The 25,660-nt window shown below is 39.0% G+C and overlaps 1 protein-coding gene across 1 annotated transcript in view; it reads right to left on the bottom strand.

The window, feature by feature from the left end:
• Positions 1-22,251, bottom strand: part of MDFIC2 (MyoD family inhibitor domain containing 2) — a gene marked incomplete at its 5' end in the record, with an annotated part of 43,098 nt that extends 20,847 nt beyond the window's left edge. Inside the window, one exon of the mRNA XM_080606349.1 lies at positions 22,164-22,251. Coding sequence (XP_080462475.1) covers positions 22,164-22,251 — 88 coding nt within the window. The remainder of the gene's footprint in view (positions 1-22,163) is intronic.
• Positions 22,252-25,660: the final 3,409 nt, after the last annotated feature.

Raw genomic sequence — 25,660 nt, 5'->3', positions numbered from 1 at the left:
TCTGATTTTTATCTTTTAAATCTGGCTAAACTCTTATTTCCTTACACAATGTATCTTGCTTAATGCTTATTTTTTTCTCCAGTAAATACTTTCCTATAAAGCTGTTTTTCCTCTCCTGATCAACAATTTGCCCCATGTAATGCATTTCCACCTGCATTTGCTTACAGCCTCTGTAGCCTAATTTCTAGTGTCTAAGGCCATATATAATATTGTTCCAATTCACACTTAACCGCAAAACCCACTCTTCCAGATATGACCTCAGTTTATTTTATATCACACTTCTTTTTCCTAAAGTATTTTATACATAGCATAATATGCAATGATACGGCACTGATGTTTATCAAAATTGTTTCACACTGTAGTTATTTCTATTCCTGTCTTTTGGATCAAGTACAGTACAGCAGCAGATTAATACCACCTTCTAAAATAGGTTTAATGTGTTTATTTTCTTACCACATTCACTCTATCCACTAACTTGTTATATGGATTATATTTAATGGGAATCTTGTGGGGCTATCAAAGGCCATTTATTTTCTATTGAAATAACAATTAAGATAACACACAAACTAATATAGTTATCAAATAAAGCTGACAAATAACAAACTTTTTTTTAAGGCTGCAGAGGCATGCTAACAAATCTATTTGATCAATATATGGGATGTGAAAAAAGAGGAGACAAGATTGACTGATGAATAAAATGGAACTGACACAAATAGGCTGACAGCCAGTCGCAAGTCTCTTTAGGGCAAATGCAATTAACTTAGAATAATAGACTCAAATTTGATGGTTAGAAATGCATTTTTATTAACAATCACAGCCTGAATCATTATGCACTCTTATGAATAAAATTGTACTTATACTGAATGTCTGTGTATACATGTATGCACGTACATGCAAAAAAGCCTCGTTGAAAGAGAGCTTTATTTTTGTGACAGAATAACTGTATGAGATTTAAAATAAAAAGCACACATAAGTATAAATCTAAATATTCAAACCAGTGATATAAAAATCACATATGTGGTATGCTAGTATTAACGATAAAGGCAATAAGCATTGGTCCCAGGACTGCTTGTTCTTTTGGGACGTGAAATTGCAATCGGGGATTTACAGATTTCATTCTGAGGCAGGGAAGTCATTACTAGAAACATAAGCTCATTCTCTTTACTTTAATAGCTATTTTAAATCATTCATTTAGAAAATACATTAACTATTTATTGTATAGGCAGTACATTTCTATTGGCATTCCATTTTCATGCTTTTTTATAATCCTTTTTAGCAAATTATTTTATTAAAAGAAGATTAGAATTAGCAAAAGGATCCTACCAATTTTTGAAAATGCTACTCTTGAAGAAGAATATTTCCTATTATTAACAGGTATGAGGTATTAAAACTTTAAAGGGATGGAAGATATTCAATTGCTAATGTGTCCTTTTTCTTTTGACCTTCGTTGCAGCGGCTGATTGCTATTTGTAAATTACTTTTAAAATTATTAATCTCATTTAATTTCTGAATAAATATAATCTCCTTTTTTTCCCCCAAACATCCTTGGGATTTAGATATGAAAAGAATTGCCTGTAGGATACATTATGGTGCAGAAGTCTTACTTGTTGGACAAGATAAAATACACCATTTAATGCAGAGAATTTCTAGCTAGTATTAGCTAAGTGTAACATGAATATGAAACCATGATACCTACAGTGCTTGGTGCTTAAATATCTTGAGAAGGTGTAATGGTAGGAAGTAAAACGTCTGTACTAAAAGTGTCTTAAGTCAGGTTTCTTTAGCTCAGTGTCCTTGCTGGACTACTGCATGGCCAGGGACAGGATAGCAGTGAACTAGGATGCTCTATGCTCATATAGCTTCCCTATGAATAAGCTGGTATAAAATATTGTCCTGCTTCTAAGACAGTTTCTGGACTGGCTGAGCTGGATCCAAGAAATATCTGCTCTCAGGTTTATCCACTTTGAAGGTGGTTTTAGTCCTCGTTTCCCAGAAGTGAGAAGTACATGGACATAGTGGGAAGGCAGGCTGCCTCGCTTCTGATAGGGGTAGAGGTCCAGGGAAACCGTAGAGAAACGGAGATGGGGTGAGGCTGGGGAAGGGATTTCCTGGTTAAAAACCTGGTGTCTGGGGAGTTCATAGCCTGCCACTTTGGTTTTCTGCCTCTGATTAGCCATAAAGTCATTGCCAAGAGGGAAAACCTTCTCAGGGAGCCCGATGATGGCTGAAGGTTTTCCACCCTTTTTTTCTTCTATAATCTAGCTCAGGTATTAACAGCAACCCACAAAAAAGTTTCCCAGGGTTGCTTCTTGAATAGCTGGTATTGCCTATTCTGAGAGACAATATGGGAATACCACAGGTTCCAGCACCACCAAGCCTGGTGTGTGCCTAAAAGGAAAAATTGACACACAAATAATCAGAAAATGCTCAGGGGCTTGGACTGCTCAAGGGTTTTTTACAGAACTGTTTTTGTTGTGGAGGGAATTGGACTAGTCAAGTTCATGGTATCGATTCAGTTTCTCCTTAATATCTATGTGGTTTTGTCACTGGAAACAGCTGGAAGAAGAGTTACTTCTTGAGTGTGGTGCCAGGCAAGAATGTGTGTTGTTTTATGACAGCAGCTACTTAAAATTTTAAATGAGTAAAATGTCTTAAAACAATTTGCATGGAAGCTTTAGTTGGTAAACAGACTATGGAGACCATATGATCCATTGATTTAATTGGGGGTGGCTTTTTGCAGTCAATGCACTTCAAATTTACAGGGCTGGGGGCTCAGTTCTTTCAACTTGTTGATTTTAGGAGTAAAATATCATTGCGCTCCACACAATGGTTCTGAAGCATGGTGATATAAGAGAAAGGAGAGTCAGGCCCTGCGTGATGGATACTAGATCTCCACTGATGTAATCAACCAACCAGAACAAGAATGACTCACTCCATCCATATATATCTGAGGGCCTGCTTCAGATCACTTTTAAATTCGTTCACACCAACCTCATTTCATTTGCTTCAATGGGCTTACTCCTGAGTTAGACTGATACATGCAAGAGGAAATCCAGGTCCTTAAAAATGAAATCGTAATTAATTTCTCTCTTAGTAGCTGCTATACTTAAAAACAATAAATAAATAAAACAGATGTTTTCAAAGAAATATTAAAAAGCAAAAGGGGGTGCTTTTAAGTGCATTATTTTTTTCTTAACCCAGTAGCAGTAGAACTGTTGATAATGTATCATACTTACAATATGTTTCTGTTGGCATTCATGCTCCATGCTTTTTATCTCTTTTTCAGAAGTTTTTTCATTAAAAACAGATTAGAACTAACAATCTAAGTACCAGGTTTTGAAAATCCTACTTCCAAGGAAGATATTTTTCCCTAACACCTGCCATTTTTTTCCACTGCATCTAAACCTGTTCAGGTTCAGAACTCTGATTTCACCCTTTCATGATCCCAAAATATTAAGATTCCATTCTCACTCAGTTTAGGTTCCTTGTTTTTTTTGTCTGTTACAAATATCATTTGGCCAAGATGTTCTCAATGGAACAAAAATACTTTCTGTTCACCTCATCCTCGAGCAGGTGCCAGGCAATCTGCAGTAGCTATTCTGCTACCTGAGCAGTGTGCATATTTAGCAACACCAGGCCAACCTTCACTGTCACAGCACGGAAAGTCAAAAATAGATGACAGAAACATATTTCTTTCCATGAAGATTTATGCAGCTAGGTAAAATCTTCACATTAACAGGTTTTAGTGAAAGGAAATAATAGTTTTGGAATGAAGAACCTAGACTATAATATAAAAAGTCTCCATATTATATATACACTTGAGTAGTTAGGGTTAGAATGATATATCTGTATATTCCTGCTTTCCTCTGTGATGAGTGTTCTGCCAACAACCTGTTCTCCACATCAGGTATACACCTCTCCCCTTATTACCATTCAGTGCTGTGGCTGGGAAGCTACAAAAAAGTAAATTGCTTACAAAAGCCATATTTGTAACTTATTTAATGGTCGCAGCACTGGCTTCCTGTGTGATTCTAGGCTATCCTTAAAGGCTGGGTTGCAGCGTGCATCATGTTGTGTTACTGCCACAGCTGGGGGGAAGACATGATACTATAAAGGCAAAAAATGATGCCAAAAAGAATCACAGACAGTGGGCCTGGAAAGGACCTCCTGTCTCAGCTAGTCCTAGCCTGCATGGCGTGAAAGTCTCTGCAGGCTAACCCCTTAGGTGTTTTCTCATTTCTTCCTAGACACCACTAAGTGACGGTGCCTGAAACTCTTCCTGAGGCAGAATATTGCCTAATCTTCCTTTCTCGGAAGACATTTGCCTTCTATCCAAGCTAAATTTTTTCTGCTCACAAATGTGTCCTGCTGTGGAAGTGGAAAGAAATGTAAATGGGTAAATAATTCCAAGTGGAATAAGGCAGTCAGCACAGCAGGGTCTTCAAAACTTGATTTTTCTGGAATAACTTGATCTTTTCTCCCTGTCGTTGGTGGTGTTGCTTGTTTATGCTTTCAGAGCAAAGGGTTGCGTTTTGTTGTCATGTCTTTTTTTAATGTGTAACTATTAAAAATGCCAAGGCAATTGTTATTTCAACTCTTAATTTGCTGAGGTTTGATAGATATTTGGTAGATGTTCTATTATCCCTGGCACTGCCTATTATAAATAAAACAAGGGATTGACCTTGTTTTAGTTTTTATGATAGTGCTAATAAAGTTCTCTGGCTCCCAGATAACAACTAACAGGCCCTATACTGCAGTGAAATGTTATGGTTAAGACTCAGCTGACGGTTATTGTCCAGTAAACCGTGAAGACACATCTTAGTAGCATGATAGTCGAAAGTTAACTGTAGTGACTGGTGATTTCTGCCATGGCCAAAATCTGTCAAACTAGGTGCTCAGTGCAGATACAGTTGAAAAGTTCCTGTCCCTGAAAACTATGCAAGTCTATGTAGACAATGGAGTCATGGTGATTTTGCAGATGATGAGCTGCGGTGGGGTTACTGACTCTTTTTTCCTGACCACATGGGTAAGCTTTCTTTAGGGTGTTAGATAGACAGCAAAATCCATATTTTCTCCAGTTTTAAAGATTCTTCAAATTGGTTATAATCTTTTTTTTTTTTAAAAAAAAGGCTTTGCATCACTTTCTCCTGTAATCAGGGAGAGGGCAATGTGGATTCATTTTCTAGGTGGCTTTCCATCTGTGTATGGTGTATCTTTTTAATTCCTTAGGTTCAGTTTGAAACCTTCAAAGAAAAATATTTACCTAATTTCAGTGAAACTGCTGATGTTCTCCCAAAAGAAGGTGAATTTGTGAGGGTTCCCATTATGCTTCTCTTAAAAACAAGCTATCCCAAAATATTAACGAACAAACCCCCCAAAATTGCACACCGATGTATAACCTTTTTTTTCTTGTGAAACTAAAGAGAACTGTACCTCCCTTGAAATTCAGAGTATAGTTTCACGATTTTGGGGGGTGCGGGCTAGTCCAGTACAATTATTCCATTTGACCAGAGCTTGATAGAGTTCATAGAACTGTCCTCAGTAATTTTTCCTTCAGAGTGAATTATTCTTCCCTGTATAAGTGAACACAGTCAAACCCCACCACGTATAACCAGAGACCCCCACATTTAAAGCTACGTGCTGCTCCCTGAAAGCCAAAGGCAGTTTTGCCATTGACTTTCATCAAAGTAGGAACAAGCCCTGTATTTGCAACTTAAAGTAAGTAGGTTAAAATTATGAAGAATGATTATTTAAAATAGCAATGATGTAATACCAGTGTCAATTCCATTATTTTAACAGATGTAAATTTGCTCTGCTCTTGAACTCTGGTGAATTTTAATGGCAATATTAAAGAGATACTATTAAGACTACTTAAAAGAACTATTTGTAAAAAGTGTCTCCAGTTAAGGAAAAAAAGTTTAAATTGCTTTTTTATTCAGTCTGCACAATTATTTATTTGAATGGTTTTGTATATTACAAATTAATATGTATTAGAAGATAAAAAGATCACATTAATATTACCAATGGTCATGGGATATGGCATAGCTTGTGCTGTTTAGACCAAGAAAATACACCTCATGTCCAGCTGTAGTTTAGGTAGCCTTCATCATAGGACAGATACAGGCTATGTATATAGTCCATAATATACCTCATAAGTACTTCAGAACTGGCTAAGTAACTTTAGTAGGGTACGTTTACTTACCTTGCAAGGCCAGTTACACATCAATAACTACAGTGTTGTACCTGGCTGACAACTACTGCACCTTTTCTGGAAGTTAAAGGGATTTGGAGGTTCTCAAAAGATCCAGTTCTAATTTTTTTGATTTTCGTGCAGCTGTGTTCCCATGGGCTGGGTGCTGATAGGAGAAGATCAGTATGGCAGGTCCTGGAGACCTCTTAAAATTTCTGTACAAGGCTATTAACATCTGCTGGTTTAAGAGGGCTTTATTTTCTGGAGTGAAACTTTTTTTTTTTTTAAATAAAACAACAATACCGGGGCCCCAATGCAAAGTTCATAAAATTAAATGGAAGATTTTGAATGGGTTGGCATTGCACAAACTAGGTTATCACAGGCCAAAAAGAAGGTGCTGCTACTTGTTTTTCTGGAGGAGAGTTGGATAAGTAATAAAGCAGATACTCAATAAGACTGAATCAGGGAAAGCCATATTCTAATAATTCAATACTGTTTTTTTATTAAGGGCTCGACAGTTCTGACATTAAGGTCAGTAGAAGTTTTGGGTTCTTTTTGATCTTCACATCACCTATAGTTACTAAATTTTGGGTGCTGCAATTATCATTTTTTTCTTAAAAGCATGCAAAGCACATCTTTAAGTACTGCGCACTGGCAACCACAAACAAGGGTGATCAGTTGGTGATGTTCAGCTACCTGGAATGCTGGATATTTATAATATGTAAGTATTATATGCATCTAGCAAACCTACTTTAGCATTGGTACAGAAGTTTTTACTACTCAGCCTATAGAATGCCTTGAGATAATTGGTGACATGGGGGGGAGATGAAATGAGCCTGCAAAGCTGGGATATGATCTGTTCTGAGTTTAAAAAGGCTTTGGGCTGAGCTTTCACTTGGTTTGCTGTAGACTAAGTGTTGAACCTAATGTACAAATCTAGCCCAGAGTTTTCACATTTCTAAGTAACTGATTCACCTCAACTTCTATTAATCACCTTCAGGAAGCAAGTAGGCTATTCAAATGGTTAATGACTGAAAAGGATTTAAGACTCTCAGACAAAAAGTAAACGTTTTTTTCACCTTAGTCTCATTAGAAAAGGTAAATATCAAGTGCTCTAGTGAAGCTGGACCTTGTGAATCATTTGACCTAGCAATTGTTTCTTCTACTAAGCATTTATGAGCATAGTCTGAGAGCACATTCTTCCAAGTATTCAGTTTTGATCCAAGAAAAAAATGTCTCTTTCCATTAGGTTTTTATTTCCTCCCCTTGCTCCAGACAAACCAGAATATTACAAAGGGCAAATCCATGAAAGTTTTTCTCCAACTTTCCCTTGGGGGGGAAAAGCAAGCTTTTTATCTTAAAATGACAGTCTTTCAGGTGTGCAAAAAATAAAAAAGCATTTCACTTCTGTAAAAGGCAGCACGTAGAAAAACCTAGGCTGACCTGTTAAGGCAGGGAGAAGGTGTATTTTGACTGTTGAATGCTTGTGTAAATGCAGACTTAGACACCACTGTGTATAAATACAACCTAAAGGAGCAGATTTTTTTTTCCTGTCAATTGAAGCTTACGACAAATTTTGTTATCTCTGGATTTAGCATCAACATCACTTTTTGTATCACACAACAACCCAGAACAGTCAGCTTCTTGCAGTGCTCCTCCTTTTCCAGCCCTTGGCCACTACCTCACCCTAGTTTTGACATGACCAGTCCAGAACAAAGCGCTCAGTGCAGCCTGTTTGTAGCTCAGTTGACCAAAGCAACCGTAACTTAATCACCACAGGGTTTTAAAAGCAGAGCCAAGCAGCCTAACCAGCAAATCGCAGTAAGCTCAGGAGAGGTCTTCTGCCAAAATTCAAACCCTGTTCTGCCAGCCTGCTTGTAACTTACTGGTACGGTGTACAGTGCTCTTGAGAATAATAAATATATAATCCCATATCCCACAGTCCATTACCACGTAGTGTTTGAAAAATTTCCCATTAACAAAACACAGTACATGCAGGTAAAAATATCAATGTGTCTCATTAGAGGGAGAAAAATGGAAAATATGTGTTGTATTAAAGCCAAGTTTTGGGCTCTTGTGCAGTTTGAGGGGAAAAATGTATTTCTGCAGGTGGTCTCTAAAGTGGAAGAAAGGATACAGTTTCTTGGCTATGCTAGCAATTAGAAACAGGGCAACAACACACCCAAGACGTGGCCTCTAATCTAGGCCAAGGCATTCTTCATCTTCCTCTTCTATGAGAAGCAGATTGAGCAAAATGCCAAAGCACAAGCATAACTCCGAGCATATGAGTAATTCTGGTGACTTTGCTCTTGAAATCCTGGTTGAAAGACTCATATCCAATGTTTGCCTTGGTTTGTGTCAGTGTTGCACAGATTGTTTCAGGTTGCACAGCAACCCGTAGAGTCCTCTGCTCTGATTTTCCTCAGCAGTAATAAAGGACTTGTGTGTGACAGGGAGATGAAGGTGGAGCTAAAATATGGGGGGATTAAACCCTGGGGAAAAATAATATAGAAGAACTGTGCGTGATGAATACACACATTGCAGACCCATGACTTGAAAAGCAAACAGACCAAAGCACTCAAACCTCTGTGTGTGTAAAATCCTTTCTTACCATTTTATAGGAATGCTTGAGACTGAAATCAGTACTGCAAAATGCTATTGGTGACAGCAGAAGAGTAACATTGGTATTATTCACTTCAATGTACAGCTTCTGCTCTTCAAGCGTCAATAATTGATCCTCTGTTGAACCAGATCATGCCTGGGCACTGAAAAGCAGATACTCAGTTTGTGTAATGGATCTGGAAGGGAGCTCAATAGCTGCTAGACACTCTGCCTGAAAGAGAAGGTCTAAAGAGACCAAAATCTAATTCTTGTGTATATCTGAACAAACAGCTTTTACCTGCTCTTTTCATTGAAATAAATCCATAATTAGTTTTCTTTTAAGGGAAGAAGCCCTACTTGTTATAGACTTACAGAGTTGCGCTCCCTTTTCCTTGGATAAATGCAAGCATGTGGAGGATCCTTATGGTTTCCTACTGTCCTTTAGTATATCTCAGGCAAAATCCTGTGCAGCAGTTTCTACCTGTAGTGTTTCTGGAGAGATCTCTAATCTACAGGGAGGAAAAAAAAAGAAAGAGCCAAAGAAATTGGAAGCTTGGAAGGGGAGGTCTGTTGGTTTTCTGCTCACATAAATTGTCTGCAAAGCACACGTGGCCCTTAAAGGGCTGCATTAGGTGGAATAATTCCCTTGGCAGTGCGGCACCACATGTTTCTGCTAGCCTGTGTGCTTGGTGCAGCTGCACAACGTATCGCATAACGCCATCAACGGCAAGCATGCTAGCTTGCCATTCCCGTGAGGCCCAAAGAACTGTAAATAGCAATAGGCGAGAAAACCGTGGTGCAGCACTTGAGCTGCAAGACCATGGACACTTAGCCAACTGCCCAGAGCCTGTACTCAGTGTGTGAGACCTGACAGGTGGCTGTGCCTCACCCAAGGCATTTAGTTTGTCCCAGTTGCAAACCCTGGTCTTGAGTTCAGAGCCTGGATGTCTGCAAGTATGGCTAAGAAGTCACCGTGACTTTCCTGGGGGCTGAGGAAACACTGCAGTATACAGTCCCAGTAGGGTGCTGAGAGGAACTGGGGCTTTCAAATCCTCTTACTGATGTTACACCAAAAAAACTTGTGTGAAAGGGCATGGTTACACAGTCAGGTCTGCTGTGTGGTCCGCTCTAAACCTTTCCAGTACGTACACTGTTTATGTGGCAGTGTGCTCAGCTTTCCTGCTGTCATCCCGATACCAGATGATGTCCCATCCCATGCAACGTCCTGAATCTCCTCCTCTATTTCCACCTTGCCCATCTTAGTATGTAATGAAGCAGTGTCAGGTGTTGTGGTGTGGCAATACATGGGCAGTAATAAGGTTCTTCTTCTCCTGTCTCTTTACCTTCATCCTTTGTCAAACTCAACCACCTCAGAAAGCTGCATTTGAATCACTGAATACTGGCAGTGACAAATTTTGGGCAGCCTGTGGTAAACCCAAATCTTCCTCACTGTTGCTGGCGACTGCACATTGGGGATACTGCTTGAGAGGTTCGAAGACTAGAAATGACATTTGGTATTGACTTGAGCCGTGCAATCCTCCTCTGAGAAGGATTTGCTCTCTGGTCACTATGGACAAGGAAATCCTCTACATCCTATGTCTGCCCTGCCTATGTTTTGCAGAGCCCAGTTCAGTTCTCTGGGCATTCCCGTTGACACCCAGGTGGGTGGAGAGCAGCTGAGAGCTGCCAGAGCTGTGGTTTTGCTCCTCTGAGCTTCTTGGAAGAGCAACCAGCCACATATCAGACAGGGCATAAATTTCACATTTCCGGGGGGTACAGGAAGATATGTCGTCTTACAAAGCAAGAAGAGGGAGAAGGATGCTGTGCTTGTCAGGGCCTCTGGCAGGCAGGGTGAGAGGGTGATGCCACCTGCTTGGCTGACCCGAAAGGTGCTACCTTTCATTATTTGCATTATTTGTTTTCCCAAGGTTGTTGAGACTATCGCTATAGTTCAGCCACTCATTGCTCAGTTGTCTGACAAGTTTTTGTTTTGTGAAAGTATATTCACATACTTAAAAAAAAAAAAAACACTTGGGAAAACAATGGTGTTTTACATATAAAACTGTTTTATTTTGTATGAAATTTAACTGAAATGATCTTAATGACTTATGTAAAGTGAAATATTGGGTTTTCCTTTTTCTTTCTCTTTTAGCCCTGGTCTCACACAGGCATATTAATGATTATTTGTCAAAGTCACACTGTTTGCTTACAAGGTACGAAGGCTTTTTAGACACTATAATGACAGCTTTTGATTCACTTGATAATATTTAGAATAAGCCATAAAAGCCAATCTCTGAACGAACAGACCGCTTTTATTGGCTTTTAGTGCTATTACTGCTATCATAAGTGGTAAATTGGCCTAATGCAAGTAATACTGCTGTGTCATACTGTAAAAACCGCTGCTTAGTTTTATATTTTATTTATTTTTCATGAAATTTTTTTTAGAGCTTGGAGACTGTACTATCCTTCTACAGCTGTTGGTGATTCCCTCCAAGTGAGAGCTGAGGAAGCTTCCACTGCTGTTTCTTTGCATAGTGATTTTCTTTGCATAATGATTGCCATCTCTGCTGGGACATATCTGATTATAAAGTTAGACACAAAGAGTGAGTAGAGGAAAATCATCCTGAATTCAGGGTGTCCATCTGCAGAAGGAGCTTTCAGAGAACCTTAGGTGAAGCAGGCTCAGTGTATTTATATAACATCAGTTTTTTTAATTATGCTTATCTTTGTAATAAGACTATTATTCACAGCATCTGCCTCTCTGCTTCCTTTGCCTCTTACTTGCTTGTGCATGCTTTGTTGGTGTGTCTGTTCTTGGTACAGCCTAAGCCTGACCCAAATCTAAGTGGGTTCAGCAGGGTGTCTGCAGAGACAGCCTCTGGGGTCCTGTGCAATGTCCCTGTCTCTGGTAGACACCTTGGGATGATGCTTCCAGCCAGAAATGACAATAAGTAAAACCCCAAGTCATTACAGCCCTGGCTGTTCTCTTGGAGATAAGATATTTAAACTTCTTTTCCCCCCAAAGCGACTATCTGAAGCTCATAGGTCATTTTCCTTTTAAATGATATATAAACTGAAAACAAACAAACAAACAAAAAAATCATTACTTAGCTGGAAACTGAAATGGACTTCACATTTGATTTTTGTCTTGTTTTGCAGTAGTATTTTAAAATATTAAACATCTAAAATATTTGAAGTCGATACATTCAGTCACAACTTGGTCTAACCAGAATGACCACCAGGTGCCATAGTTTTTTTTTCCTGTGGTTCTTTTGACTTTTTCTTCTGTCTATTACCATGTCTTCTATTGTATTATCCCCAGAGTATATGCATGAATTTCAAAGATTTAAAATTCTAGTAATATGACTTTGTTTCATTTAATCAGTGGGGGGAAAACTTATAAAATTTTATATATTTTTGTAGTACTAATGTGACAGCAGTCCTTGAGAAGAAATGAAGGGAAATTGAAGGGGCTTACATTTACTTCCAAATTTCAATTCTTTTATCCTCCCCTTTCTTGTCTGTTGTTGGTGCACTATCAAAGTGGCTTCTCTTCAGTCAGGAGTACTGACTGATTTATCAACCATGATGTAAGTTTAGGACTTGCAGTCAGCACAGATACGTCTATATGACAGCCTTATAAGGCATTAAATTTAAACTTTGAGTCAAATTCAGAGTTGTTATACATGTAATAGTATGGATTTCCTGGTGTACTGGGCTTCTGTTAACCATCGAAAGAGAAGTTACAATTAGTGTGATTTTGGCTACCTTGGTATTCAATGAGTTCAATGTGAGTGTAGCTCCCAGGGTGGAAAGCTGAAAGAGGAGCACCTGATAAAAATGTTACAAGAAGTAGTCCTATGAAAGTTGCTGGTGTCTGAGGATGGGCTCTATTTTTCAAAGACTCCTCTCAACTTATTTCTAAGCTCCATGTATTTAGCGAGAATCACGCAAACAGCCAGCACGAAGCATGGTGAGAGTTAACGTGGAAGTGAACTTTTTTCTGACTGTCAACACACAGGTCAGAAACCCTAGGAAGGCTAGAGGTGTAGGAAATACCAGGCTGAATTTGGTATATAGTAGTATATAGTAAGTATATATATATATATAGTATATAGTGGTATATAGTAAGAATGTGGGGTTAGTGCAGCCTTATCTGAAAATCAAGAGTGAGACAACAAAAATAAATGTTTCCTGTTGGGCAGGAAAAATGTAGTGTTTTAAATTTAGCTGAAACGTGAATATTTCAAAGCCAAGTGTAACTTCACTGTGTTATACTATGAGGCCATTAAAAAAATTACCCTAATGACAGAGAAAAGCCTATTTGAATAATAATCACTGATTTAACTGAACACATGCTTGAAATTATTTACTTTCAGTATCCTGTGGGAACAGGAAGAAGAATCGTATTCTAACTATAACTTTGACATTAAGTATTTGTGGATGTGATCGTATTTTGCCACACATTAGTTGCCATGGACATGTAACCAAAAGGGACAATGGTGTTACAAGGGTTTGACCTTTTTTGATGACCGTTTATGAAGACTGCATAACAGAGAACTCTTCTCTGTAAATCTGATGTTTGATGCTTGCTTCAGAGGGAAGATAGAGATTTAACCTGTATTTTACTCTGAAGAACTGAAGTAACTTTATTTACCCAAATCTACATGTCTACTTCTTAAATAGAGGTGCTGTAGTATAGCAGAATGGCATTGCTACCTGCATCTTTGATGCTGCAATACCATTTTCTCTTTTGAAACTGTACTTAAGCATATTTCAGCAAAGATATGAAGAAACATAATTTGTCAGTAATCAGTTCTCAGATGTCTCAACACTATCAAGGCAATGTTTGTGTTTTTCTGCAGAGCATAACAGTGAGCACTGCATCTACTTTATCTCTGAAGCCTCCTGACATATTCAGGCAGAAGTTTTTCTTCCTGCACATATTTCTGCACTGTGTATATTCATTTATGTGTGAGAGAAAACATTATCATGTTTAACTGCTGCAATCATAAGCACATTAAGTAGACAGATAATAAACAATCCATCTGAATTTATGATTAAGTTAATTGTGTCTGTTTTTCTAACATGTTTATTCAGATTAAAGACTGAAATTAGAATGAGACTATATATAATCAGGAGACCCTAAGAGACTGTTTCACTCCTATAAAATAAAAATTAATCTAGTTTAGGGGGATAGCAAAAATCTCTGTGCCACTTAAGTATCTCTTAGGTGGTAAAGAAGCCTTGTGCAATTCTCTTCAAAGAGATGAATCTCAGCTGTAGTAAGAGTCATAAAGAAACCTGGCTGACACCGAGGGTTTCAGCACCTAATTTTTGCATATGCTTTTCTGCCCAGCAAGCACCAGGCTCTCAGGTTCAACATAGAGGACAAAGTAACAGGGAGCAGCAATAAGCTGAGGGGAGAGGTGTGGGAACAAGATGAGTCCAAGTAGGAAAACTACTGGGAGGTGCTGGGGAGAAGGACAACCTGAATGCTCCACTTGCACTGGGCACCTCTACCAGACCTTGTTCCCGATAGAGCAGGAGGAGATGCTCTAGTCCCTTGTCCTCTACGTGGGTGAGATCAGAGCAGACTGACTGGGCACAGCCTGGGTTCAAACTCCTCTCTACCTGCTCTCAGCAATGTACTGAGACAACCTATTAATAGCTTTCCACATCGTATTGGATAACTGAATGCTCACCTGCACAGGGACTAGAGCCAATCTGTTGCCATTCCAGCAGGTGTCTTTTCTGCTGGACTGTAGTGTTCTTCCTGCTCTCTCTGGAGCAATGAGCTTTAAGTAGTCCAAACATATGTACTTAATCTCTAAGCTGTGGTATTAAGGAGAGTATGATAGCAGGTGACTAGAGTTTTCTTCTGGAAGATGTGAATTCAAGTCCTCATACTGTTGTGTGCTCTCAGCACAGACAAGAAGTGTCCCAGAAGAATTCCTTACCACTAAGCTGTTCTGATAAGGATTTTATTATGTCCAATATTTTATTATTGGACACTTAGAGCAGTCAATCTTAGTGTCTAAGTATTTTTCCATTTGGATTTAGTTCTAAATATTTTTTAAAAATGGAAAAATAATTCCTTTGAACCTCAGCGAACATAATGAATATTTAAAGTAATTCCACTTTTGGTCTTTGTCTAAACTTGTAATTTAACATCTTTCATAAACAATAGATATAACACCAGAGTTTAAATAGCTGATTGAACACACACTAGTAGTGAGGATTTTGCTATACCTCTATGTGACAGTCAGTCTGGCTCTATGCACCGGTTTATAATCTTGCAGGCTTATAAAACATGTGGAAATTGACACTCAGCTGTTTAGATCCATTATTACCTGCCTTTGAGCTCAGTAAAAAAAAAAAAAAAGCATCTTTTGTAATTCTTAAGGAACTAAAAACTTCATAAACTAATGAACATTTAGATTCCAAGGTGTCTCAGTCTCCCTCCAGAAGAAACTGAGAATAACCCCAATGACATCTTCATTACCCACATAAGAAGGAATACAACTGCTGCTATTTTTTTCTGCTTTCAGAAGTGCAGGCTAAAGCTGATTGAAGAAACTGACATTGGGCTCCACTTCTGTCACTGAAGAGAGACAATCCTCTTCGTGACAGTGATGCATGTACTGGAGCCCAATGCCAACAACACCCCTAATAGGGAGGGGAGCAGGTATAGTCAAGAGCATCAAGAATGATAGAGATTCTGAACTACATATCACTTTTACTTATAATGAATTTTCTTTACCAACCAAGTTACTTACTCTGTTTCCTACTGGCAGCTTTCTGGTTTGTATTGCCTTAGAACGAGAAGACAAGTTTTGCATTTGACCTTTCCCTCTTTGAATGGAAGCAGTAAAAATAGGACATCTTGTGAATGTTGTTTTATTCCTCCTACCTAATTTATACCCTAAGATGATTACAAGTATCTGTTTCAGACATGCTTGGTCCAATTAAATCTTTTGCAAGCCAACATGACTCCATTACTTTAGTGGAATTACTGATCACTTTTCTACTTAGCGCTTCCTACTGAATATAGGCTATAAGAGGCCCTTAGAAATAGGGGATCTGCTGTAATACACGTACTACTAAAAAGTAAATTAACAACTGACTACCTGTGTTGTTATGTGGAGTTAGGGTTTTTTTTGGCTGCACTCATGCAACCAATGGGAAAATCTTGAAAAATTTGCCCCAGTACAATGAAGAATAGGAATCTTCTGGAAGACTTCTATGCGGTGAATGATAGAATAAAAACCAAAACAGAAACCCACACCACATCTTCGGATCTTTCCAAACATTGACAGTTAAACAAACAAACAAAAAAATCTTTTTCATTCATCTGTGGAAATTCACAAGAACTTAGACAAACCTAAATAAACCTTGCATCTACATTTTTACAACCAGTATCCAGCTTAGGAGAGTGACTTTAAGCTAACCTTATCATCTAAAGCAATGCCACTCCTTACTGTACATTCATACCGCCTATGTGGCAGTACTTGAAGCCTTACATCTCTGAGGACTCTCTAGATCAAGGATCAAGGACCAATCAGTTTATAAAACTATAATTAGGAGTGGTGAGCTGGGACCATTGCAGGTTTCATATACTCCTTCTCCGTTGGAAGAGAGTCTTTAAATCTGCTGTTTTACAACTTAAAGGAAGGGTTGTCTCAATTAATTCATTTGGTCATAGTCCTGAAGCTGACAAGGCATCTTCCAGGAATTCGAGCCCCCTGGGATCCTTGTCATCAGTTTTTAAAAGTGTATTTTTTTTTGTGTGTGTGGTTCTTATCTGGAAACAGTCTGCTTAGATTACAGCATTCATCTTATAAGAATTTGGTGTTTTCTGCTGCATGAAACTGAGAGGTATTTTCTTTTTTTTTTGCTATTGGTGTTCTATAAAGCTTTTCAATCCGATGCCTTAATTCAGGCTTGAAGAGAAAAAGCTTCTGGACCCAAGTCAGCAAAATGCAGGAAACAAATGTCCAAGTGTGGATGTAGAATTACATTCATTGACTTCTGAGTTTAGAAATAAATTATAGAAATGACATTTAGCTACCTAAATGCAGTGATGCAAGTTGGATTGGAACACTTTGCTGAGAATAATCTCTCTGAACCCAAAGCACAAACCTCATGCTGGCTACTCCAGCCCCTGCAAATCAGGGGAAAGCTGGAAGGTTTTGAAAGAAACGAGCCTCCAAATCTCTCCGGGGTAATTCCCCCTGTGCAAAACCAGTCTCATGGCAGGGTATCCTTCCTGCTTCATTACTTTTTGGAAAAGGCTCTTAAAACCCCTAGGTATCCAGGGAGAAGGGTATGCTGGGGAAAAGGTGTTTGAGTGCTGCAAAAGATGAGTTTTTTGCTGTTCATCCAGGAATATATCCCAGGGCAAGGCTGTGGGGGTGTTATGGGGAGGGGGTGCAGTTAGGAATTGCCTACTCCCACATCAGATTTCTGGGATGTACTGCTCAGAAGTGTGGCACAATCTCACCCACTGGGATTACTTCTGGAGTAAGGGATTATTTGAATAATGTGAATAATGTCACTACAGCCAGGCCTATGATATGAGTAAATCTCCCTTTTCATATGAACTGTGCTCCTTGGAGGGGTGAAATATAATCTGAACAGAGGCTCTATTTACCACTTAAGCCTTAGTTTATGGTTTAAGTGCTGACCTTGCACTGACCCTCAATACAGGGCTGAATTTTAGCCTACAGCGAAAATCTGCTGGCTAGAGCAGCCGATTAAAGAAATCAGGGTTAGACTCCTTACTCTTTGCAAGACAATGAAAACAGGCTTATTTTTGACAAAACGTTTCTGATTTATGAGAATTTTAGTGCAGAAAGGGGCTATTTTGGAGAAAGTCTTGAAATTAGCATTTCAGTTATATTTTTGGCAGGAGAGCAAGGAAGCCATTTCATTAACTTTTCACTGGAAGTTATATATGGAGGGCATTTGTGTACACAGCTGGGCAGCATAAAACAGGAGGGCTTTGTGTGAGAATATCCTGAAATGAAATTTCATTTCTGTGCAACTTGGATCTGCGTTCCTGGGCTGCCAGGGACAGTTTTGGATGTAACCGTAGGAGGGCAGTATTAGGCCCTCGCACTTTTTACCTTGCGTTCAGTCCTTAGCAATGGATGCAAAAAATAGTGAAGAAACCGCTGCTGGCCCCTGTGCAGAATCAGTGCCACCTTTTACCGCCTAACGTCAGTCAGATAAGCTCCTGCCTGCTCCCGTGTATCCATATGGCTGTAATCATCAAGCGATGCTGAGAGATTAAATGTTTGTAAGGAACTCCAAAAGCCACGTGCTGAAGCTGGTGTGAATTTAGCTCTGCTTTGACCTCCCTTCCCACCAGATGACTGCTTTTCTGGCACTATCACCACGGTGGTAGAAGGAGCCCTGGTCCACGTGGAGGAGACATCCCTGGATGTGAGTGAGTTGCGTGAGCTGGGAGCATCCCTTGGTCAGCCCCTGGGAGTGTTACTCATCCTTGGGCACTGCATTTCTAAGGGCATGTCTTGTGTGGCTTCCAGATTTCATAAGACTTCCTCTAAGAGCTCTGCTGGATTAGGAGCCCGCAGAGATGTTTCTTGCCTGGGGTGTGATGGTTTGCTGGTTGCCCATCTTCTGGGTGTGTGTGATGCAGATGGGGGCTCATGTCCATGCAGAGGACACTTCTTAACATTTCCTTCACGTTGCACTGAATGTTCTTTACATATATGCATAATTATTTTTTACGCTTTGTCATTTACATAATTTCTGTATGGCAGGGCAAAACAAGTATAAACAGTAATAATGCATGCAGTGAGGATTCCTGCTTTAGTTTTTCAGGGTAGAAATGCAGATAACTTTGCCAGTGCTTCTTTGCAAATCAGCCCGTGTTTCACTCTGACCTGAAGTTGTGCAGACATTTGCATGGGGAGATCTGTACCTCCATCTAAACCTGCTTCCTGCTTCCCTTCTCCAGTGAAGAGCTCTTCCCCATATGAAGAAGCAAGCAGAGATAACTGCCTCAGCTGCTGCAGAAAACAAGTTGTTTGGCTTTACTCATACGTCTCGGCTTTTCTTGAGTTGGTTCTCACCAGTGCTAAGGTCAGACAAATCAAAAAAAGGCCAATAACTGCCTTTTTCTCATGGTTTTGTGCCCGATGATCTGATGCATGCTCTCCAAACAGGCTTTCTCTGTGTGATCTTCAAAAATAACAGCACTGAGGAACAGGCTCAGAAAAGATTGCTGGTATAAATTCTTTGCTCTTCTAGCTCTCAGGATAGGACTGTGACCCCTTCTCTGTCTTCATTCAGGCCCTCAAACCAGGGTGTGTCTCATGGTGTTGTTCAGATCCAGACTTGAGTGACAGGTGACTTAAGAGGTTACAGGTATGTTTTAGGACTTCTGGATAGTCTAGCAAAACCAAACCACGTATCTGTCAGTCTGATTCCATGCGTGCAGTTTTATTATTATTTCACTATAGTTCCGCATTCTCCTAGATGTTGTGAAGGACCTCAGGCCCTCCAACTAAAAGGCTTTTGTAAGCAAGAAATGAAAGGAGAGGGTAAATATCGTTGTTAATTTTAAAAAATATAGTCTAGAGCCATGATTATGTAGATGTTTCTCTCCAAGACTGTTCTGGCTTATGCAGCGTTATTTCTTCCCCCCATGCCCCCTCATCATCTTTAACTCCCATGAGTCTTCCACTGCACTTGTGGAGAGAGAAATGAGTGCAGCAGTGGGTGCACATTTCTCAGAGGTAGAAGGATGAGTAGGATTTTTTGGGGGTCTTCTTGCCCAAAGAAGTTCCTACAAGCACAGCTTAATGTTTCTCTGTAATACTTTTTACATGGCTGGTTTGGAGTCTGTTTTGCTTTGTGAAAGTATTCCTTCAAAATGAGGCATGGATTTCAATTTGTAGGGGCTGGAAGACAGAAAAAAAAATCCTCTTCCAAAATACTTGGAAGATAAATAACTGGCAGCCAAATTAAAATCCCTTCCCCCTGCCTTGGTTGAACAGCTTCTAATGTTGAAAGCCAACAGGTAACATACTGTGACCCACTGCACTACTAGTCCATGAACTGCTACTTTGCAGAGCATTGGGAAGAAACAGAAGTCTACAAAAGATACTAAAGCCACAGCCTAGTCTGTATTTTATGTTTATTTCTGATACTATGTGGTTCATGATTGTTTCTTTTAGAAGGAACAAATAATCAATACAAAACCATGAACAAAAATAACTTTTCTTTAAAACTGGATGCTAATAGAACATATAGTCTTCTTACTGTGCTTGACGGAAACAGTAAAGTCTGTTCTCCACAATTCATTGTTTATTGGAATGCCTGAAATCTATATGCAATGTATTTTTAAAACACTTAAACATAGAAGTTAAGCTTCTGCTCCAGGCAGTATGGTTTAGCTTTTTCTAAGAACCTGATGTGTACCACAGAAGTGCATAAAGCAAAGAAACAATAACGCATTTTAAATAACCAAATTTCAATATAATATAAAATAATGTCCATATTCCTATCTCCAGGAAAAATTCTTTCTCTTCTGAGACTTCAGCTACTTCCCGACTCAGCTGCTGTCCAAGGCCTTCAAGGCCCATTTCTCTGTTGCATTTTAGAGAAGAGGTGCAAATAGACAGCGCTTGGCTTGCTTTCTGAAGGAGATTACTGTCTCCAAGAAAAAAAAAATAAAATTTGTATATTGCTAATGACCTAGAAATGCAGAACTGTAGGTCTCTGTAGGAAGGGGAATAGTAATAAAACATGGAGCATGAGCATTACCCAAGCTAGATGAACTCAGGAATATAGAGGTGTGAGAGATGTAACTGGCTACCAGAGTAGATCTAGTCCAGAGGTTAAATAACTATATGGGGCTCTGAGGGCTCATACCTACCCTGCTCAGAGACTCTTCTCTTACTATGGACCAGTTAAAACCCTCTATACCCCTTTTGTAAAGTCACAATCTCTTGTGCTGTACCCTATTTTGATGGAATAAATCTTCATTTCAGTTATGTGCTTGCTGTTTACAAACTAAAGTACAAAGCTGTTTTGTAGGATCAGACCCAGATCTCAATCGGCTATATCGTTCTTTGTGATGCTCAAATTGCAAATTTTGCAGAGTTTCTACCGGTGTAGCTGACACCTTGCAAGTGGAGGGTTTTGGTTGTCCAGCCAAACAAGGCCTGCATGTTGGCCAGTGAGCTCTACTTAGGCATGCAATTTTCATTCTGCAGAAGTGCTGCATAAACAATGAAAAATGCAAGGTAGAGACATTAATTTAGGTCTATTTTAATGCAGCCCCTATCGTAGCTTAAAAGATATGGTTAAGAACACGAGTTTAAAATAGTGATGCGCATTTTACAGATGACATAATAGTTGCTATAAATGGCCTTTTCCTCAATACCTTCCTAGTTAATATTTTCAAAATGAGGTCACTTGTTGAGTCTTTCCAACACACACTTGTTAGGATTAGAATACAACTGTTTTCATTTTAAAACCCAAATTTGCACCTAACTGTAGATATGTAATTTGTATTCTTGAAAGTCTCCGCATTCATATACTTCTCTTCTGTGCATGCGTGTGAAATACAATAAAGTGATTCTGTTATGACCAACAAACATACATAGAGGGTCTTGTAATAAGCAATGTGTTAACTTACAATTACATTTTTCTAGCAAAAAAAATAATATATTCTGACCTTCCCTTTTTATGCATATAGTGATATGCAATAAGAAAATCTTTACAATCTCATGTCTGTCTTCTAAAATAGTTTAACTAGTAGAACGTAGTGTTTGAAATACCTTTCTTTGACAGTTATTTGTAGCAAACAAGCTACTTAATACCTGTCAATTTTCAGCCTTTAAAATTGGAAATTCCCCCTATAACATCTCCTATAACATTTCTACCGCTGGGAGTCTATATTTCATGAACTGATGACAACTGATGCTACTTATTCTAAGTTAGCACGCTGCCAAATCCAAAGATTTGGGGTTGATTTTTACCCCCAGCAATTTGAGGAGACCCAACAAATGTGAGTCCAATGCTGTAATGGTTTGATTTAACAAAAACTTTTCATTAGGAATAAGAGGATGATCTGTACAATCTTAGTGTTGTAAGTGATCTTAAATAAACCTTCCAAAGGCATGCAAGCATATTGGAAAAATGAGCTTTCAGTGTACTCTAAATTTTGGTAATTTAGGCCATTCTGCACCAAAAGCAAATGTACATGTATGTTTCACAGGTGTCAAGCTATGGAATTAGTATGGTAGAAATTCCTCGCCATATTTAAGGCTGCAAAATTTCTTGTGTATCTTTCCAAACACAAACCAGTAATTAACAACTCAGCAATGCAGCTTACCTTTCTTCAGCCAAGAAATATTTTGCTTGTCATTTTCAAAACTTTCTGCTGGTTTGATTTTTACCTTGTCTGTCTCTGCTTCTGACATCTGTGGGGGAGAAAAGAATTTTGGGATGTCAGGATTTCTTTTAAAGAAAGTTTCTGACAACTGTGTTCTCTGTTTAGGTTCCAGCTGTAATAGATTGTTTACTTACACAGACACACTTCTTTTCCTGCAGATTATTTATACTATATAATATCTCAGTCATTAAATTTATGTTCTGTTCCTAAATGCTTTATCAATATTACATGGTTGCTGTTTGTAGATGGATTGTTTTGTAAGGTTACTATAAATTACGTTATGAAAGGAGTGAGTGATACAGTCGTAGCATGCTGGTAAGAGATATACATACAACACAGAACAGATACGGTCTGGCTACAGAGGAGGTGTCCAGCCTGCCTGTTTATTGTGGTTCAAAGTTGCTGTAAAGCCTGCTGTCGGAGAGGTATAATTATGTAAATAATGATAAATATTTATAAAGGCAACTCGAACCAAGCGTATCCAAAAAACCATTTACTGCCACTTGCGACAATTTATTTGCTGTAACGAGAAGAATCACATGCAAGTTACAGTACCTGAGGGTATTATGTATACAGTAGCTATCAGCCCGTACACTGAGGTTTACTTCCATTGCCTGCTAGGAATAAGATTATGCTGTCCGGGCTTCTTCTAACTGCTTTATATTTTCACTGAATCCAGTTAGCTAAAGCATTTCTCTATTTTTACCTGTATCTTCCGAACGGGGATGAAAGCAGCAGGGTTCAGATGCTGGGGAGGAGTGCTTTCGGCCAAATCCCTCGCTGTGTGTTGATGTCCAGCATTCCCATACACTGACAAAACCGAAAGGATGAGCAGTGCACTCTCTTCCTGCCTGCTGTGTGGTGCTAGATTTGTCTTGCTGCCAAAATCAGCCAACTTATTGCTGAGGTTTTCTTCTTTTCCTTTTTTTTTCTTTCCCTTTTTGTTTGCATGCACCTCAAGAGCTGGGTAGGGTAGGGAAGGAGGGGGTAATCAGCATCCCAGCACTAGTGGAGTGGTAGAAAATCAACAGCTTTGTGAAAGAAAAATTGGTTTGGAAAGGCTATTGCTGCAGTTCATAAACCAGTGGATCTGCAAGGGGAGAAAAAGTAAAAAGGGAACCAGGAAATTAATAGTGACAAATCAGACAAATGTGTCCATGTTTTGGCTAAATGCAAGTTAAAATAATGAAGGGTGTACGAATCAGACCCTGAGTGTCTACTTACAGTTGCCACTTTGGCAAAGAATAAGATCTAATCCTGCGGGGAGCTGAGTGCTATGAATGCCCTGAGCTCAGGAGGCAGAAATCCATCCTCACCCAGGAGGGCAGGTGGGCACAGACAAGCACTGGACAGGGACGAGAGGTCTCGAGTGGGGACAGTGCTCGTGCTGGTGGGCTTGATGGTCAACAAAGCTGATGTCAAGGTAACTATTGGACACTAAAAATTAAATAATTGAATGCTACTAGTTGGCTGTTAAAATTCACTTGCTATAGTTACTAGCAATGCTGCTCTAATGTTGGTGAGGGCAGGGTCAAGCCCAAAGAGAAAAAAACTTTAGGGTACTCAAATGTTGTCCTACTTCTTCTATAGGACAAAAAAAAAGCAAATGCCACTCTGCTTTCCCAAACTGAGTTTTGAAAGTATTAGTTGCAGAGTACATTCAGAATTACTCAGTTATCTTACCTTTTAAGCAATATTTACAAAATTTCAAGCAGCATTTGTCACCAGATACTATAATCCAAGATCCCAGTGCTTAAGTGTGGCCAATAAATAATAACATATTCCCTTTGTTATGACAATTATCTTCCTCTACTCTCCCATCACATGTCATTCTTGCAAGAAAAAATGTTTTCTTTTTTTTTCTTCCTACTTCTCCCGTGCCAACATGCCTGAGATTCTTCTACCATCTTTAGCTAATTGTGAATTGCATGGTAAGTGCCTACTTACATCTCCAAATTGCAATGATTAGTCTTGCATGGTTTGAAAACCTATTTTAAGCAGGGTACTTTGGGAATAATTGCAACCACAGGGGGGAAACGTCTAGGGGTAATATTTTAAGATCTTTGTTCCATTCCCCTTGGATGCAGCTTTGAGAGTCATGTATTTTCAATTCCCCCGTTTCTCCCAGAAACACTTTCCTATTTTTTCTATATTGTTGCACCTGTAATGTTTTAAATTTATCAGTGGTGCTGATTCTTCAGCTGTACTTGCCAGAACAGGCTGTAGAGCGAGCTCCTGGTGGGTCCTAATAAAATCACCTGGGCTCTGTATGGGTTAGCCTAGACCTATAGGATTGCAACTTGGACCTGATGTTAATCGGCATTTCAGAAGCACTGCTTAAAATGAAGAAATGGCTTATTTCCAAAGGAAACTAGAGAGAAAATTTTCTACACACTCACTCAGCACTCATGTCTCCCACAGTAAAGCAACCAAGAAAAGCCCATCCAAAGCTACAGCCCTGAAAGATGCTGTTCCTTGAAAGAACAGCTCCTGAAGTTGCTGTTCCTTAGATTTTTTTTTTTCCCAACTTAAGCTCTTCTTGAAACCAGCAGGAGCTAGAACTCAGTCCAGACAGCCTCCAAGAGTGCAAGAAACCAGTACCACTTGCAGCTGCTGATGGCTCATTACTAAATATCTCCCCCAAGCCATGACAATACTGATTTGTGCAAATCAACCAAATAAAAACCTGGCTTTAAATCTATGGTTCAGCAAGAATAACATAGGTTCCTGTTCTGAGATAACCTGTTCATCTGCTACTCTCAGACAAGATGCGTTGTACAATTCCTCTGCCTGTTGGTAAGATGCAAACCCTCAGAAGTTACCGAATCTGAACCTCGGGAAAGATCTCACCAGCTAGTTAACAAAATATTAAATGAGTTTTCTATTTGGAGTGTTCTCCATTACTGATGTTCAATTAACGGTCTAATGTTTTCAATCCAGAAACATGAAATATAGCCTTTCTTCATCTTGATCAGCTCTAGTTTTCTACTGAGGCATATTTGTGTGTGTATTTTTTCCCCTCATTTAATTATTTCAGATAAATGCATCAATACTTCTGTTTCCTAATCAATCTTAAAGCAGTTAGAGGAAAGGCAGGCTTACCATGCATCCTCAGTATTGCCAGACTTTGAAAAGCAGGAGAAAAAAAAAAACATTATGCAAGAAGGTCATTAAAATATTGAGTAAACTTGTTTCTATTAAAGCTGTAATTGAATTTTTAAAGCCATGGCCCATTTTAAACACCGAACTTTAGTTTATGGTTTGATAATTCATGTCACTTCTATTTTATAGGTTTTACTTTATAGCTATTAAATAGCTATGGGCCATCACTTGTTTCTTATCCTTCCAGATTGTGAAATACGGCATTTATATGGAGGATAAAAAAATAAAAAAAATCATAATGCCAAAATAGATATGATGTCAATCAGCTGCCAGAT

Source organism: Anser brachyrhynchus (assembly GCF_964034855.1).
Source record: "Anser brachyrhynchus genome assembly, chromosome: 10".
In the NCBI taxonomy this organism is placed as follows: domain Eukaryota; kingdom Metazoa; phylum Chordata; class Aves; order Anseriformes; family Anatidae; genus Anser; species Anser brachyrhynchus.
Note: the sequence above shows the minus strand (reverse complement) of the source record. Positions and strands in the feature narration are given on the sequence as shown.